The sequence below is a fragment of the Mus caroli genome, chromosome 10, assembly GCF_900094665.2.
Source record: "Mus caroli chromosome 10, CAROLI_EIJ_v1.1, whole genome shotgun sequence".
Classification (NCBI taxonomy): domain Eukaryota; kingdom Metazoa; phylum Chordata; class Mammalia; order Rodentia; family Muridae; genus Mus; species Mus caroli.
In genome coordinates this window covers 73,693,813-73,710,641 of record NC_034579.1, presented here as the reverse complement: position 1 = coordinate 73,710,641, position 16,829 = coordinate 73,693,813, and the positions used below count along the sequence as shown (strand labels likewise).

At 54.8% G+C, this 16,829-nt stretch overlaps 1 protein-coding gene across 1 annotated transcript in view; it reads right to left on the bottom strand.

Annotated features, from left to right (window-relative positions):
- Positions 1-14,916, bottom strand: part of Hcn2 (hyperpolarization activated cyclic nucleotide gated potassium and sodium channel 2) — a 19,199-nt gene extending 4,283 nt beyond the window's left edge. The window contains exons 1-5 of the mRNA XM_021173924.2: positions 14,337-14,916; positions 6,838-7,261; positions 5,336-5,497; positions 2,539-2,757; positions 794-940 (exon numbers count right to left, since the gene is read on the bottom strand). Of these exons, the coding sequence (XP_021029583.1) occupies positions 794-940; positions 2,539-2,757; positions 5,336-5,497; positions 6,838-7,261; positions 14,337-14,887 (1,503 nt within the window). The 5' untranslated portion in view covers positions 14,888-14,916. The remainder of the gene's footprint in view (positions 1-793; positions 941-2,538; positions 2,758-5,335; positions 5,498-6,837; positions 7,262-14,336) is intronic.
- Between the last annotated feature and the right edge of the window lie 1,913 nt (positions 14,917-16,829).

The following is a 16,829-nucleotide window of genomic DNA, read 5'->3' as shown; positions in this document are numbered from 1 at the left end:
AAAAAAAAAAAAAAAAAAAAAAAAAAAAAAAAGAAGGTGAAACGGGCAAAACTCAAGGATGTCTTCTGGCTCCGTGTACATGTGCACCTGGGGACATGCTTGTGTGCACTTAAAGACAGGGCTGGGTTGACAGTGTTTGCTGTTCAGTCATGAGGACCAGGGTTTGGACCCCAGCAGCCATGGCTCACAGTGTATGGAACTCCAGCTCTAATGGAGCAGACACCCTCTTCTGGCCTCTGTGAGCATCTGCACACACTTGTGGACACACACAGTCACACACGTCAAATGAAATCTTAAGAGGTGGGGGAGCTGGAGAGAGGGTTCAGTAGAGCTCTGGCTGTTTTTTCCTGAGGATCTAGGTTTGGTTCCCAGCACCCACATGGGGGTTCACAACTGTCAGTAACTCCAGATTCAGGGGGCCCAATATTCTCTTCTGGCCTGTACAGGTACCACATGGTGCATAGACACACATGCAAGCAAAACACCACACATATGAAATAGGTAAAGGCCCTGGGTGGCAGGAGACGCAGGAAGGACCCTCCCTGAGGGTCTTGGAGGGAGCATGGTGCACAGATGTGTGTTTCAGACTGTTTCGTGTTTGAAGCTGGCAGTGGAGCAGGTGACACCCAGAAGCACCTACTGCTGGGTTTATACCAGCTGGCCGGACCTGATCCCATGGGTCCCACACGTGCCCCATCGGTTTGTCCATGGACCCTGGGCACAGTTGCATGTGTGGCATGCTGGGGTGTGGCTAAGACTCTCCAAGTCCTGTGGCCATCTGTGGGCCCCTTACCTCACGCAGTGGCCCGTTGAGTTCCCCAAGGATGCTGTCCTCGTCAAACATCTTCCCTTGGTACCGGTGTTCATAGTAATCGTGGATCTTCTGGCGGAAGTCAGCGGGCAGTTTGTGGAAGGACATGTATTGCTCTACTTGCTTGTACTGAAGGGAGAAGAAGTGGATTAGTGTTCAACCGAGAGGCAGGTCCACCCTAATGCCCCCCAGCCCAGAGACACACACTTTACACAGCCTGGCCCAGGGGGATGCCAAGCCCAGCAACACCAAAGACAAATGATATGCTTTGTTTTGAGACAGGGTTTCATGTAGCCCAGGCTGGCTTCAAACAAGCCAAGGATAACCTTATATTTCTGATCTGCATCTCTACCTCTCAGGTACTGGGATGACAGGTGAGTGCCACCACAGAAGATTTATGATGTTGGAGTGAAACCCAGGTCTTCATGGACACTAAGCCAGCAATGCAGTCATTCAGTCTCCAGCACTTGCAGCCACTCAGTCCCCATCACTGTAGTCATTCAGTCCCCAGCACTTGCAGTCACTCAACCCCCAGCACTGTAAGTCACTCAGTCCCCTCCCCAGGCCCTCATGTTTTGTTTTATTATGCGTGGTAGGGTCTCACTCTGTAGTTCAGGCTGACCTGGAATTTGAACTCAGCTTTCCAAGTGCTGGGATGACAGTTTGACACACCATGCCCAGCTAACAGATATATTTATGTTTAACTCCAAGTCTAGATTAGATACAGTGGTGATACACTTTTAACCCCATCACTAAGCAGGAAGGTCAGGAGCAAGGTCACCCTCTATTATATAATGAGTTTGAGGCCATTCTAGGCTATGTGATACCATGTCTATCAAAATGTGTATTATGAGTCAGGCTGTGGTGGGGCATGCCTTTAATCCCAGCACTCAGGAGGCAGAGGCAGGTGGATCTTTCTGAGTTCAAAGACAGCCTGGTTTACAGAGTGCGTTCCAGGACAGCCAGGGCTACACAGAGAAACCCTGTCTTGAAAAAAAAAAAAGCATCTGTGAGCACCTTAGGTGTCCGGCTCCTATTTCTGAGACGTGGCTATATATAGTGCCACGCTCACTGTGCATGTTGACTTTCATCCGCAGCCCTGCCCCTGGGACCTGGGGACCAACACAGAGCCAGCCCCTCCCTATCAGAGCTGGGGGGTGGGTGCCAGGCTGTCCCCAGCACAGTACCCCAGGGCTGCCCCAGCCCCATTTCTGCCCAAGCCACAGCTGCCCTTATCTCAGCGGACCCCGTGACGGCGGGTGGGTGGCAGCACCAGCTCATGTTTGGGTGAGACGGAGGCTTCCGGACGGGGACCTGGCACAGAGCCCGGCTGACCCGGCTGGCACTGATGGGGGTGGGGAACTGAGACCCATTGCAGAGAGCAAGGGTGCAGGCTGCTGAAGCCAAGGTTCCTGCCCTTTTGGCTGCCGTGTGGCCCAAAGCATCTGCCTCTGTCCCCAGTCCTGGGGACGGGACTAGCTGGCAACTCTGCTTCTCAACCACCGCCATGACACTGACACCCAAGAACACTCAGCACGGGACCCCAGGGACTGGTCTTGTTGCTTCTGAACCCCGTGGGCTCCTCCCCTCATCTACCCCCACCTGGGTCCTCCCTTTGGCTCTGTCCTCAGCTCTTACAGAAGCCCTTAGAACCAGGGGCTGCTTCCCCACCCCAGACTCAGGGCACCTCCCCACTCAGACCGAAGACACAGCCTCCCTCCTCTGACCTTCTCCTGGTATTGGCGCCGTGACGAATCCAGGGACTGGATGAGCGCAGTGGCGTGCCCAATGAACATGGCATAGCAGGTGGCTCCTACAATCATGCTGAGCATGGTCAGCCAGATGTCTGTCATGCTCTCGGGTGCCTGCCGCCCGTAGCCGATGCACAGCATGTGGCTCATGGCCTTGAAGAGCGCGAAGGAGTAGAGCTCGCTCCACGAGTGGTTCTGCAATTTCAACAGATGGTTGGAGGAGTCCCTGGAACCTTCCTGCCCACCCTCCTGCAAGCACTTGAGGGGGATTAGTACCCAAGGCAGTCTCAGGCAGAGGACGTGGGCATTCTCTGTGAGGCAACATCAGGAACAAGCCTGACACCACCGCCCACTTCACTTTTGGGGAAACTAAGCTCCAGAGGGGTAGCATTGTGGCCAAAGGAGCTTCAAGGTCAGGAATTGTCTGTTCCAGGGTCCTGGGACACTGGAATAATACCCAAAGGGCAGAGGGAGGGGAGGCCCATCCCAGACGTCCTCACTTGACCCCGTCAGAAGGGGGATGGGGCACTGGGCCCATGCAGGAAATGGAACCGCTTGCGCAGGCAGTGGCTGGACAATGGGCCCCTCAGCCGAGGCAGCTGTGCCAGGCTCCTGGAAAGGGTGCTTGTGGGTTCTCCCTACCCCGCTTCTCGCTCCATTGATCGCCTGCCTGCTGTGTCCTGACTGACACACACCAAGCTTCAGTTTGTCCCTGGCCTGGGCTGTGACTCTCCCTGAAGACTGCCCCCCGACGCGTTCACAGTTCTGACCTCAGGGATGCTAAGCAGGTGCTTGTCCCTGAGCCGTGTCTTCTACCCTCAGTGGGGGGTTCTAGTCAGGTACTCTACACTTCAGTCTTGGCCCTGCTCTTCACTGGGGGACTCTAGGCAGGGGCTCCATCCCTGACCATGCCCTCAGCCTCTCACTTGGGGATTCTAGGCAGGGCTGTATGGCTGAGCCACCTTTAGCCCTCTCTTTCTGTTTGGAGACAGAATTGCTACTTTGCCCATGCTATCCTTGAACTGGCTATCCCTGCATCTGCGTCTCTTAGAAGCTGGCAGAGGCTCCTACCTGGGCTCTACAGGCTCTTAATGGTCTGTCATACAGACACGGGGACAACGGGTACTTGAAGTTGTTACTTCTTCAGGCTTGTGGAAACAACTTTAACATTTGAGGGTTGTTTTATCTTAAATGCGTTTGTGGGCTGGTGAGATGGCTCAGTGGGTAAGAGCACCCGACTGCTCTTCTGAAGGTCCAGAGTTCAAATCCCAGCAACCACATGGTGGCTCACAACCATCCGTAACGAGATCTGGCGCCCTCTTCTGGAGTGTCTGAAGACAGTATACTTACATGTAATAAATAAATCTTTAAAAAAAAAAACTCAAAAAAAAATGCGTTTGTATAACGACACAAAGGGAAACTGGTGTGGAGGTGCACACCTGCCGTCCCAGCACTCTGGAGGTGGAGGCAAGATGGTCATGAGTTCAAGGTCATCCTCAGGTACCTAGTGAATTTGAGGCCAGCCTGGGCTACATATGATGACTACAAACGTAAGAGTGACTAGAGAGATGGCTTAGTAGGTAGGAACACTGGCTGTTTTGTCAAAGGACCTGAGTCGGGTTCCCAGAACTCACACGATTGTTCACAACCACCTGTAATCCATCTTCAGCGGATCTGATGCCCCCTTCTGGCCTCTGAGGGCACTGCACTCATGTGCACATACCCCGCCACACACACATGTAATTTAAAAATGACAATAAAAAAACCTAATATGAAACCTTTTAAACAAAGGGAGCTGGAGAGAAAGCTCAGTTGTTAAGAGTACTTGTTGCTCTTGAAGAAGACCCCAGTTCAGTTCTCAACACCCACATCTCTAACTCTGATTCCAGGGGATTGGTCAACCTATTTTAAGCACCATGGTGCACACACAGACAAACACATGCAAAAAAATGAAATAAGTCTAAAATAAAATTTCTTTCTTCCTTTCTTTCTTCTTCTTTCTCTTACTCTTCTTCCTCCTCTTCTTCCTTCTTCTTCTTTTGGTTTGGTTTTTCAAGACAGGATTTCTTTGTGTAGCCCTGGCTGCCCTGGAACCTGTAGACCAGACTGGCCTAAAATGCACAGAGATCTGCCTACCTCTGTCTCCCGAGTGCTGGGATTATGGGTATATGCTACCATGTCTGGCTTTAAAATAAAAATAAAAAATTTAAGTAAAACATTTTTATAGTAAGAAGATGCTGAGCAGTATATCTGTGTGACATGGAAAAATGGCTGCTGAGCTGTCTCAGGAGGCCCTGGGTATGCTGGCAGGCATCAGATACCAAGGCATGTGGGCTGAAGGATCCCAAGGAGCATGGGCAAATATCAGGCACAGGGGCAAGTGCTCACAAGGGCTACTGCCTCTAGGGGCGACTAATGGGGCGCTCTCCCACTTCCTTTAAGGCTCTAATCATAAGGATTCTGCCCAATGCCCCGGCCAGTTCCTCCTCACAGCCTTGCTCCCCCACTGATGACGCTCAAGGCCCCACTCTACAGCTTTGATTCTACCCTAAGAAACCCATCTTAGTTCCTGATAGAGGTCCTCAGCCTTGGCCACAACCCAAAGCCCCACCTTGACAGAATCCCATCAGCTATCATAGCAGGTGGGTGCTTTGCTGCCTGTAGAGCACCTTGGGCAGTCCTAGCAGCCTCAGGGCACAAGGGCAAATGGGAGCTGTCCTCGGAGGCTGCCAGGGGGTGCTTACACGCTTGGACTCTGCCAAGGAGCACTCACCACCATGTTGTTGATGGACACCCAGCAGTCGCTGGGGAAGTCTTGCAGCATGGGCACCAGGAACTGCAGGCAACCGTCCCAGTGGCAGAGCAGTAGCATCATGCTGATCAGGTTACAGATGCGCATCACTGCACTTGCCAGGTCGTAGGTCATGTGGAAAATCTGAGAGGGCGTGTGACCATGAGAGTCCCAGGCCCTCCCCAACGTCTATCCCAGAATCCCAACTGCTGCCTACTGAATCTTGTGCCCCTCTGTCCAAGGTTAGTGAAAGTCTCTGTACCTTTTTTCCCAGCTACTTCTGTCTCACCCATGACCCGTCCGGATAACCTTCCCCATCCTGCCCAAGTCCTGTCCCCACATGCCAGCCCCTCTTAAGTTCCTCCCAATGGTCGCAGAATCAGGAATGGGACAGATTCAGGGCTGAGATCGTGAATTGGGGAGTAGGTAACCAGAGAAGTCTTGAGTACCTCTCCCCCACATCTTCCAAGGCATAGGAAGAAGCACAGTAACACTTGGTGAGATTGTCTAAAGGTCTCCCCAAATTCGAGTATCCTGAAGGTCCTAGCTCTATGACTCCATAGGGTAGGAGGGGTTCCATGGGGGCCCCAAGACTATCTGTCCTCCAGCCTTGCTTCTGAACCTATAACCACATGTGAGATGTTCCCCCACCCTGTCCCTCATCTTCCATCTAATAATGAGCATCCTCCCACCTACCCCCGATCCCGGTTACAGACCTTGCACATTTCTCTGGGATCCCACCCTGGGCCTCTAACCCAGACATACCTGGCGCCCCCTCCCCCACTTCCCTTAAGGCTCTAATCATAAGGGTCCTGCCCAATGCCCCAACCAGTTCCTCCTTACAGTCTTGCTCCCCCACTGGTGGCACTCAAGACCCCACTCTACAGCTTTGACTCTACCCTAAGAAACCCATCTTAGTTCCTGATAGAGATCCTCAGCCTTGGCCACACCCACAACCCAAAGCCCCTCCTTGATGGACTCTGCATCCATGTGGGCCCCGCCCCAGAGTGAGGTTCTCTCCCTGTAGTTTTGACCCAGCTACACCCCAAAGCCCTAGACCTATAGCTCCGGTCTGTTTCTTGCGACGAGGCCCCACACCCAGAGCAGTGGTGTAAATGTCTCTCAATGGCACTCCAAGTCAAAGCTCTGGTCCTAACGCCATAGCCACGCCCTCACCAAAGTCCCACCCTCCGATAATTGGCTCCTCCCACAGAATAGACTTTAGTCCCACCCAAGCTTGAGGTTTCGCTCCCACACCCAAGGCCTCATCGTCAATCCCTAGACTTAGTCTCCAACATTCCATGACCATGCTCCTGCCCTGTCCACAGTCGAGGCCCCGCCAACACCCCAAGCCCAGCATCCTCAGACTCCACATCTCTGTTGGCCCTAGCTTCAATTATAGCATTGATCCTGCCCAGATGCAAGGTACTCATGACCACGTTGCTGGGGTTCTGCCCACGCTTGGTCCTCTCCCCGCCCCTCACCTCTTCCCACTGGTGGATATATCGGATGAGCCGTGATAGCCGCAGCAGCCGCAGCAGACTGAGGATCTTGGTGAAGCGCACTATACGCAGCGCACGCGCCGTCTTGTAGACCTCGGAGTCGATTCCCTTCTCCACGATGAGGAAGATGTAGTCCACCGGGATGGATGACACGAAGTCCACCACGAACCACGTTCGCAGGTACTTCTTCTTTATCTTCTCGGGGTCCAGGATGATCTCCGTGTTGTCCTCAATAACAATGCCGGTGCGGAAGTTCAACACCAAGTCCATGAGGAAGAAAGTGTCCGAGACCACGTTGAAGACAATCCAGGGCGCAGTGGTCTCGTCCTTGAAGAAAGTGATGCCCACGGGAATGATAATGAGATTTCCCACCATGAACAACAGCATGGTGAAGTCCCAGTAGAACCTGGAGAGAGGCAGGATGCTCACAGCTCTTGGCCTTGGCGTCAGTGGGGCCCCCTTCCTCAACCCAGGGTGGTCTCCCTCTGGGACCCCCGCCCCAAGGTGGGTCTCCAGGACCCCAATGCAAGGTGGTCTCTCTCTGAGACCTCACCTCAGAGTGGTCTCCCTCTAGGATCCCCACTTCAAGGTGGTCTCCCTCTTGGACCCCAGCCCTAAGGGGATCTCTTTCTGGGACCCCAGACCATAAAACAGCCTCTGGGACTCTTACTGCATGACAAGGACAGGACTTCCTCAAAGAAGCCTCCTGACCCCAGGCAGCCAGGGTCACTCTCTCTGACCCACTCTGACCTTGCCTTGAAGGTACCTCCAGACCGCAGAGAAGGCTCAAAATAGACCAAACATTTCACATGACCAAAGAGGGACAATGTGCCTGGCACAAGTCTGGCTTTCAGAAAGGATGGAAGTGCCTGGGACCAGGAGAGGGCACACTGCTGGGTGTGGCTGGGAGGCTGAGAGCCAGGCGGGCACAGGGTCGGGCTTCCGCTGGTTCACACCATAGTGAGGCCGCAGCTCCCATAGGGCACAGCTGGTCACCTCAAGAAACACTTTGGAGAACTAGGTATGGTGGAAACAGATGTCATCCCAGCACTTGAGAGGAGGAGGCAGATGGTTCTTTGTGAGTTCAAGGCCAACATGGTCTACAGAGCAAGTTCCAGGACAGCCAGGGATACATAGTGAAACCCCTGTTTCAAATCAAACAAACAAAAATGGAGGGGTATCTCTGCACACTTAGACAGCATCAGCCCCTTTACATCCCTTGAGATCTGTCACCACCCCCGGGAATTTGGGGCTTCCCACAGGCACAGAGCCCACTGTTTCTAGAGCAGGAAACCTGGGGTACTGGCCGGAATCAGCTCAAAGGAGTGACGTGTCAGGGGTGCAGTGTCTGGAGCCGATGTCTCAGAGCTTGCCTGTGAACTGGCTCCTTCTGCTGGCCTGTACTTCATGGGCACAGTTATAAACACCATGCCCAGCAGGCGACCAGCACTTCAGAGAACTGAGCTCAAGGAAACAGTCCAAAGAAGAGAGAAAAAAATTAAAAAGTGATTTGTACTGGGGCATTTACAGCAGCTCAGACTGCGAGCCAACGGCTGGCAACACCCAGTGTCTCTCAGCTCAGCTCCATGCTGGCACCTGCCATGCACGAGTGACCTTGGACAAGTTCTTCTGTCTTTAGCCAGTATGGGGTGAAGCCCTTTAGTGGGCAGACTCTGGCATTCTATGGATGTGTCATGTCCCTCACAACCACTCTTGGTAGGGATAAGACCCTCAGAGCTCAGGATAACATCACCTAACCTCAGGCGCAAAATCAAATAACAGATTTAAAGTTGGTTTTTCTTTGTAAATTCTGTGTGTGTGTTTTCTGTCTGGGAGGTCCCTGCACATGTGCAAGGAGCCAGAGGGAGGGGTCTGACTCCCCAGGAGCCCGATGAAGAGGAATAAAACCCCACTTCTCTTCAAGAGCACTGCAGGGCATCTTTCAGCCATAAATAACCACTTTCAATCTGGGCATGGATTGAGACAGCTTCGGTGGCTCAGACCATGACGAGAGAGCCTGTTCGTCAATAGGCACTCTGAACTGCTGTCTCCAGAATCTGCCAGCCACGTAGTCTGGGCCAACATCTTCCTCTCTGGGCTGAGGATACCTTCCTTCTCTTTGGAGAAAGAGTCATTGAGTAAACCAAAGGTCAATAGTGACTAGAAACCACCATTGGTGGACACAGCAGCCACCTACGGCGGTGGAAAGCTGAAAACGACTCAGGGTGGGCTTAGAAACCACCAAGGGAACCTAGAAACCACTGGGGATGGAGGCTTTCAGTGGTGATGGGGAGGAGGCTTAGAAATGATCAGAGACCTAGAATCACCTGAAGACCTACAGCAGGCATCTCTTTCTAGGCTGCAGCCGCCCCCAAGCTTCTTTTCCCTTCCTGGGGTGGTCAGAGCCAGGCAGACTTCCCACTGAGGTTCAGGGCTTGCTCAGAGAGAAGTGGGGCCCAGGACTCAGACTGGCCTGTTCTCTACCCGGAGCCATCCTGTCCAGGAACCTCCCTCAGCGACTGCATCTCCAGGTCACATGGTATGGCCTGCTTCCCCCCCCCCCCCAAGGGCCTGAGGAGAGGGAACAGGTGGTTGCTGTCCTGGCTGCCCTGGTAGGGTGGGGTCTGCCTGCTTTAACACATATGGCTCTGGCCCTCATCCTCACCAGTCAACCTGGTTCCCCATAGATATGGTCAGGAGTGGAAAGGGAAGGATCAGAAGTCCCACACCAAGGGAAAACAAGCCAGGCACATCTAGATCCCTAGGGCTCTGCAGAGGTCTCCTCCCCCACCTCACCAGCCCCAAGTCCCTGAGACAGACATCAAGCTTGAGGAGACAGGACCTGGGATGGTGGGTAGATCAGACACAGCTCTGATTTCTCTCCCAGGCTGTGCATCCTTGTATAGTGTCCCACCTTCTCTGAGGTTCCAGGCCTTATCTGTCCTGCCCCCAAGCAGGGACCTCAGGGGCATCTATGCACAGGTCACAGTCCTCTGAAAGTTGTGTGCCTGTCATCGCCACCCTCTAGAAGTTGAGGCAAGAGAAGCAAGAGTTGGAAGACATCCTTAGCTACAAAGTGAGTTTGAGGCCAGCATAGGCCACATGAGACTCTGTCTCAAACAAAACAAATAAATCCCCCAATAAACAACAATGAGTCCTGATGACTGCCTAATTCTGTGAGGACTCTCAGTACCATGCTGTGGACCCAGCTCAGGGGTCAAAGGAAAGATTCATTGGGAGACTAGAGAAGAAGTCTCCCCTGCTGACTCTCAGACTGAACCCTCACTGACCCATAGGTGAGTTCTGGATAGCTCTCACCAAATGAACCTTGTTTCTGCTCAGCTGTGCAGCCGTTCTGAGCTCTGAGGCCCATGGATAACACAGAAAAGACCCGCCATTCTTAGCTGGACTTTTCCGGGATGGGTCACACCCCCACTTAGAGCAGCTGGGATCCCAGGAGCTGACAGCTGAGCCCTCAAAGCCATCCATGGTCAGGTGTCGACAGACCAACAATGACAGCCAGGCAGTTCTGAGATGTGTCCAAAAGCCCTCTGGGATCACAGATCCAAGCAAAGCCGGGTGGGTTAGAGGCCAGGGGTTCCATGCCAGGCTCTGACAGAGGATCAGGGCCTGAGCCCACTGAGTCCTCAGATAAGGAGTCAGGGTTAGAGTTGGAAACCCCGGTGCAAAGACAGCTGCAGTCCCAGGTGCACACATGTGTAAAGGTTCACCATCCACCAAGCACCAGGGACATAAAGTGACCAGGAAATGTAGATAGATAGCCACACACATACCTGCTCCCCAACACCCCACTCCTATGGGAGTTGGTTGAGGAGAAAATGTCCATCAAGTGGGATTTGTGCTAGATGCCAGGGTGCGGGAGATGGACCTGGGTACAATGTTTGGGATTGGGAACACTGCTTGAAGGTGGCAAGCATTCAAGAGCTGATGGTCTCAGAGAGAGGTGGTGCCCAGGCAGTCACAACAGCTGGAAAAAAAAGGCCCTGAGGCCACTCACCGTGGGTGGGGCTTCCCAGATGGAGGTGGAGGGGTGGAAGATACCAGCCTGAGCAGGTAGAGTATAATCTGTGACACTCAGGAATGATGTCAGGGTGGCTAGTGGGGGTGGGGGTATCTGATATTGTAGTTGAGTGTACGTTGGAAGCAGACTATGCCAGGGCAAGGGGAGGGGTCCTGCGGGAAACCCTGAAGTGATAGCCTTGGGGTGCAGGTCCTAGGAAGAGAGGGCCTCGCCCTCTCCTGAGACTTCTTTCATAGCATGGAGAGCTTCAGGTCCCAACACTCCCATCTGGGAGGCAGGTGCATGCCCAAACCCCATATCCTCCCTGATAATGCGATTTATTCTAGGGCCTTGATAGAGGGCACATTTCCAGGGATTTACATGCAGGACCTAATATCCTAACCTCACAGTAACCCTGGCCATCGTGTGTGTGTGGGGGTGGGGGAGGATGTGGCAGGCTCAGAACCAGCATCCACAGGTCTGGGCTGAGTCTATGGGCTTCTGAGGCTGCCTGGCTCTACCCTCTCCCTTCCCCAGGTATCCGCTGCTCTGATTCCCAGCTTGAGCATGGACATCCAGGCCTGGAACACTTCCCCATAAGAACCCTCAAACTTGCTTCTCCATGAACCTTCTCAGGGCCAGGGCTGACGCTCAGAAGCAGCAGGTAAAACCGGGTGAGGTGGTGACCATCTGTGATCCTAGCACGTGGGAGGATGAGGCAGGAGGATTGCCGTAAGTGGGAGGCCAGCCTGGTCTACAGGATGAGATCTCAAATTGGGACGTCAGTGGGTAGCACACTCTCCTAACATGCACAAAGCCCGGGTCACAATTCCAGCAACACAGAAACTGAGCATAGTGGACCATTCTGATCTCCTCCCTAGCACTCAGGAGGGTCAGGAATCCAAGGTCATCCTCCATCAGAGTGAGTTTAAGACAAGCCTGAGCATCAGGAGACCCAGGACCACCCCAAGCAATGAGATAGCTCATTGAATAAAAACGCCTACCACCAAACCTGATGAACTGATTGGATCCTAGGACCCACGAGTTAGGAGAGAGCTGGCTCTGCATCCTGCCTTCTGACTAACAACACGTAAGTACCGTGGTGTCCCCAGACACAATATGTAAATGGAATAAAGATTGAAATACTAGAAGATCCTTCCAGACACATCAGACACCTGTCCCCGTCCCCCACACCACAACCTCCTCGAGTCATGAGAAGTTGAGGCAGAAAGGCCTAAAGTGATCTCCAGGCACCCTGAGTCCTCGGGGACTCTAGGATGGAATTCTGCCAAGAACCTGGCTCCTCTGGATCCCTGTGGACTGCATGCCGCAGGCAACCAATACCCAAGGGCCCTGACATCCCACAGCCCTGCCTCCCTTGCTGTTTGCAATGACTCCCCCTCTCCCTCCTGCCGGGCAGGGAGGCAAAGTCACCAACCTAGTCACCAACCAGTAAAGTCCCATCCAGATGTCAGGCATGCCAGCCAAGTCACAGGACTGAGACACTGGGGAACCAAGTCAGAGCCAACACGGGGAGCTGCCCAGCCCCTGGGTAGGGATGGAAGATCCCTGCCCACTACTCGGCATAAGGAATTAAAAAATACACATATTATGTACATAGATATTGCCCACCTGAGGCATAACAATGTCTGAACAACTTTTCCTATCCTCGGGGTAAGAGCTTCTTCTTTTTTTTAATGTTCAATTAATACTGTTGGGCTTAGTGGTAAACACCTGTTACCCAGTTATCAGGAAACTGAGGCAGGAGGATGCTCAATTCAAGGCAGCTGAGCAACACAGTGAAATTCTGTCTCAGAACAAAAAGTAGAAAGTGGGCTGAGGGTGTGCAGGGTTCATCAGTAGAGGGCTAACCTGGGCTTCATCCAATCAATGTTTTAGGCGACAACACACTTGGTGTTTGCAACAGCCCCTAGAGGCTCTGGAGACCATCTTGGTCAACATTTAATCAGAAAGTTCTGGAAGGGCCACAAATCCCCAGACATGAAAGGTGGGTGGAATTTGATGGCCACACTGACTCCTCTAACCCCAGGTACACCCTTGCTCCCCTTCTGTTTGCTCTGGTTCTCCGGGCAAGACTCTTGGTCTGTGAATCTCTCCATAGTTGAGGGCTATGGCAGCCACAGCATGCACAAGGCCCAGCTGGCGCCTGCACCCACAAAGCCTAAAGGTAGGAGCTCAGTTTCTTCTCAAAGCCTCCCATTCCCACGCACCTTCAAACCAGCCACATGTCAGGACTGCAGGCAAGAACCCAAGCCTAAGGGTGGCCTTATGCCCCCACCTGTAACCTGGGCATAAGGCACTCAGGCTAGGGTATTCAAGAACAACTCCTGTTGGCTCTAACCCCTGGGCATCTTTCCCACTCCTAGGTTCCTGGTAAAGGAGTCATTCTGGTCTCAGAGAGGTTATTCGTGGGCCTCTATTTGCTCAATTATCAAGCACTGGAGAAGGGACAAGCAGGAGCCGCCACAGGTCCTGGAGCTGTCCGTGGTCCTGAAACTTCAAGCTACAGTTTTCCGGGATGGGGAAGCATCCTGTCTTCAAATCTGCACCCTGTCACCGCAGATAGGGGCATTAGATGCATCCCTTGCACGCAGCTCTCCCTATGGCCCTCGAGTGTACACCCACTCGGGACACACGCGCGCGCACAGCTAGCATCCCAACAGGTACTTCTAGAGACCCACCAGCCACACCCCTAGGGACACGCCTCCCCTTAATCCACCGACCCACGCCTCCCCAGGACCCTCTCAGGCATCACATCACAAGCTCGCCCGGAAAGGAGAGACAGACGCAAACACTCGGGTCATGGCTCTACGCCAGCTCCTTTCGCTGCACGCAGCAGCCAACTCAGGCCACGTCCGTAGCCACACACCCGGGATGTGTGGGTATTCGGAACGCGCCCGCCCCGGGCGCAAGTGGAGACCGTGGGAACGCACGGCGCTCGCTTAATAACCCCCTCCCCGAGGCCTCCCGAGCGCGTCCTTTCCCATGCGTCCTTCCTTATTTCTTCCTTCCTTCCTTCCTTCCTTCCCTTCTTTTCCTTCCTCCTCCTTTTTCTTCCTTTCTCCTTTCTACCCATCTTTCCACCCTCATTTCTGCTCCGCGGCCTACGGGCACCCACGTTCCCCTCTATTCGTCCTCTCCACCCCTATGCGCTCAGACCCTGGCCCTGAGGCTGCGGTTCTCGCCCACTGCAACTAGGGCGCGCGGGAGGGGGAGCGCCAAGGACCCCCTCACTCCAGGCCTCCAAAAGGGCGGACCCTCTGCACACTAGGGTCCCTCGGGGGCGGGTCCAGGTCGAGCCCGAGGTCACCGCGAGGGGACTACCCCCCATCCTCCGCCCGGTGACTCGAACTGCCACCACCCCGAGGTCACCATCCGGGACGTGGCGCCCCGCCCTCTCCCGGGCGCGCCAAGGACGGGCCCCTCCCGGAGGCGGCACCTGAAGTCGCTGTAGGGGTGGATGATCCAGGCCCCCGCCGACTTCACGCGTTCCTGCTCGCGCTCCACGGCCTTCTGGCTGCCGAACATCCGCAGGGAGAACTTGTTGACGCCGGGCTGCAGAAGCGCCCCGAATTGGCGCTGCAGGAAGCTAGCCTGGCTGCCGCGCGGCTCACCCGCCGGGCCCGCCTCCTCGCTGCCCGCCTCCTCGGCCGCCGCGGGCCCCGAGGCCGCCCCGCGGCATGAGAACGAAACCTTGGGGCCGCGCGCGGGGCCCTCGGGGCTGCACTGCGGCTCCCCGCGCCCGCACTCGCCATTCGCGCCGCCCTTGGCCGCGCCAGGGGTGCAGGCGCTGTCGCGGCTGCAGAGCCGGGCGCGCGGGCCGGGCTCGTCCGCCGACTCCGGGTGCGAGGGGGTCGTGGGGTTCGGGGGTGGCGCGGGTGGTGGCTGAGGCTGAGGGGGCGCGGGCGGCGGCGGCGGTGGCGGCGGCCCCGGCGCAGGGGTCGTGCCCGGACTATCGCCCGGCCGCCCGCCGCCCCCGCGCGCATCCATGGCGAGGCGGCGCCGGGCAGTGCGGAGCGGAGCGGCCGCCGCCGCCGCCGGCCGAGCCCGAGGGAGGGCGGAGCCGGGGGTGGAGCCTCTGCTTGCGGGGGAGGGGCGGGGGCGGGAGCCCCGCCTCCACCTGAGCCACCCTCACCCCACACAGGGATGGATGGGGAAACTGAGGCTCTGGCCAGCAAGCAGGCTCAAGGTCAGTCAGCCCCTTGAGACCTTGGAGATGAGCTCAGGCTCGGTTCCCCAGGGGAAACTGAGGCCAAGGACGAACCCAAGGTCACAGAGCCCAGCCGGCGGGCCCCTGCCGATGCAGACCAGGCCCTGGTCCACTCTGGGGTTCCTCCGCGGTCTCGAGGACACCGCGGGCGGGGCAACCGCTGACGCTCACCGCGCGGGTGCCAACCCCTTTCTCGGTTCAAGGTGGCAGATTCCATAATAAAAGTGTGTTCCCGGAGGTTACCATATCTCTGGCTCTGTCACTTTCACCGCCTTCAAGGCAGAAACCTACGAATATTTGTGAGAAGGGCTGAGATCATTCTGGGTTCTAAGCTCAGCCCATCTCCAAGTCCCACTTGTGGGGAAACTGAGGCACGGTCAGCAAGACTCCTGTGGCTTCTGGCGACTTCTCCCTTAAAAAGTGAGGATCCCAGGTTAGGTAGTCCTTAGAGGTCTCCAGGGGATCCTGATTCAACTAACTTCTGCCTCTGTACATATGCCCGACCCCTACCCTCTCTGCCACCTTGACTCAGGTATCAGTTACATTCCACACTTTACCCCAGGTCCGGGGAGACATTGGCTCCTGGGGGTCCTAAGACTGTGGCCTGAGGCTGGAGCCAGGTGACACTAGATCTGACTCTAGATTCCCACCCTTTCACCAAAGAGTGGAGAGGATTTTATGACAGGAGGTTGGGGAGAAGGGAGGAAATACAGGGGAAGAATAGCTGTGAACTGGTGGGAAGACAGTTCTTATTCAGGGGACTCTTGGGACCTTCTTATGTTCCCTCAGGGCATCCTTAGATTCTCCCTTATTTTCCTGGACCAACCTAAGTTCACTTAAATCCTTCTGACCTTTTACAAACTCCCCTGGATGCTTCTGGACCCCTTCTAGACCCTTTTAGATCTTCTGGGTCCCTCTAAACTTCTCTTGGACCCTTCCAGCCCTTTATGGGTCATCAAGGTCCCTACAGCCTTCACTGTTTCTGGCCTGACCTTATACTGAATTAGCTATACCAAATTGGTTGAGTGTCTCAAGAATGGGGCTATGACTTCTGCCTGCTCACAGTAGGTGTCCCGTGGTGTTGGATGTGCCATGCCAGCTGCATGCCCTCATCTGACACAGATGGGCTGCCCCGACCCCGGGGACTCTGGAGCTGCCCCTGGCACCCCTCTGGCCTCCACTTTTGAACATCACAGTTGACAGTGCCAGACTGCTCCGCCCCAGGGCACATGCCTGTTCCAGATGAAGGGGGATCTTTTATGTTCACCCTGGGAAGATGTCAGCTGGGCAGGTCGCCAGAGCTCCAGGACTTGTGGTTGAGTGCAGGGGAGGAGGCAGCATGGCTACTGGCTGTCAGAGAACCTGCCATGCCAGGAGACTGCTCTGCCAGCCAGCCCAAGGGCTCACAAAGGATTCTAGGACTCAGAGATCTTGGCCTGTGTCTACACTTGGGGATCTTGTTGATTTGCTACTGTGAGCCAGGTGTCTTCTTTTTCTTTTAAGATTTATTTATTAAATTTAAGTACACTGTAGCTTCAGATGCACCAGAAAAGGGTGTCAGATCTCATTATTGGTGGTTATGAGCCACTCAGTGCTCTTAACCACTGAGCCATCTCTCCAGCCCTGAGCCAGGTGCTTTCAATGAGTAGAAACTAGCTGTGGCTGCCTGGTTTCCCCATGTCCACGCTGACACATGAGGTTTTTTTTTTTTTCTGATATTCA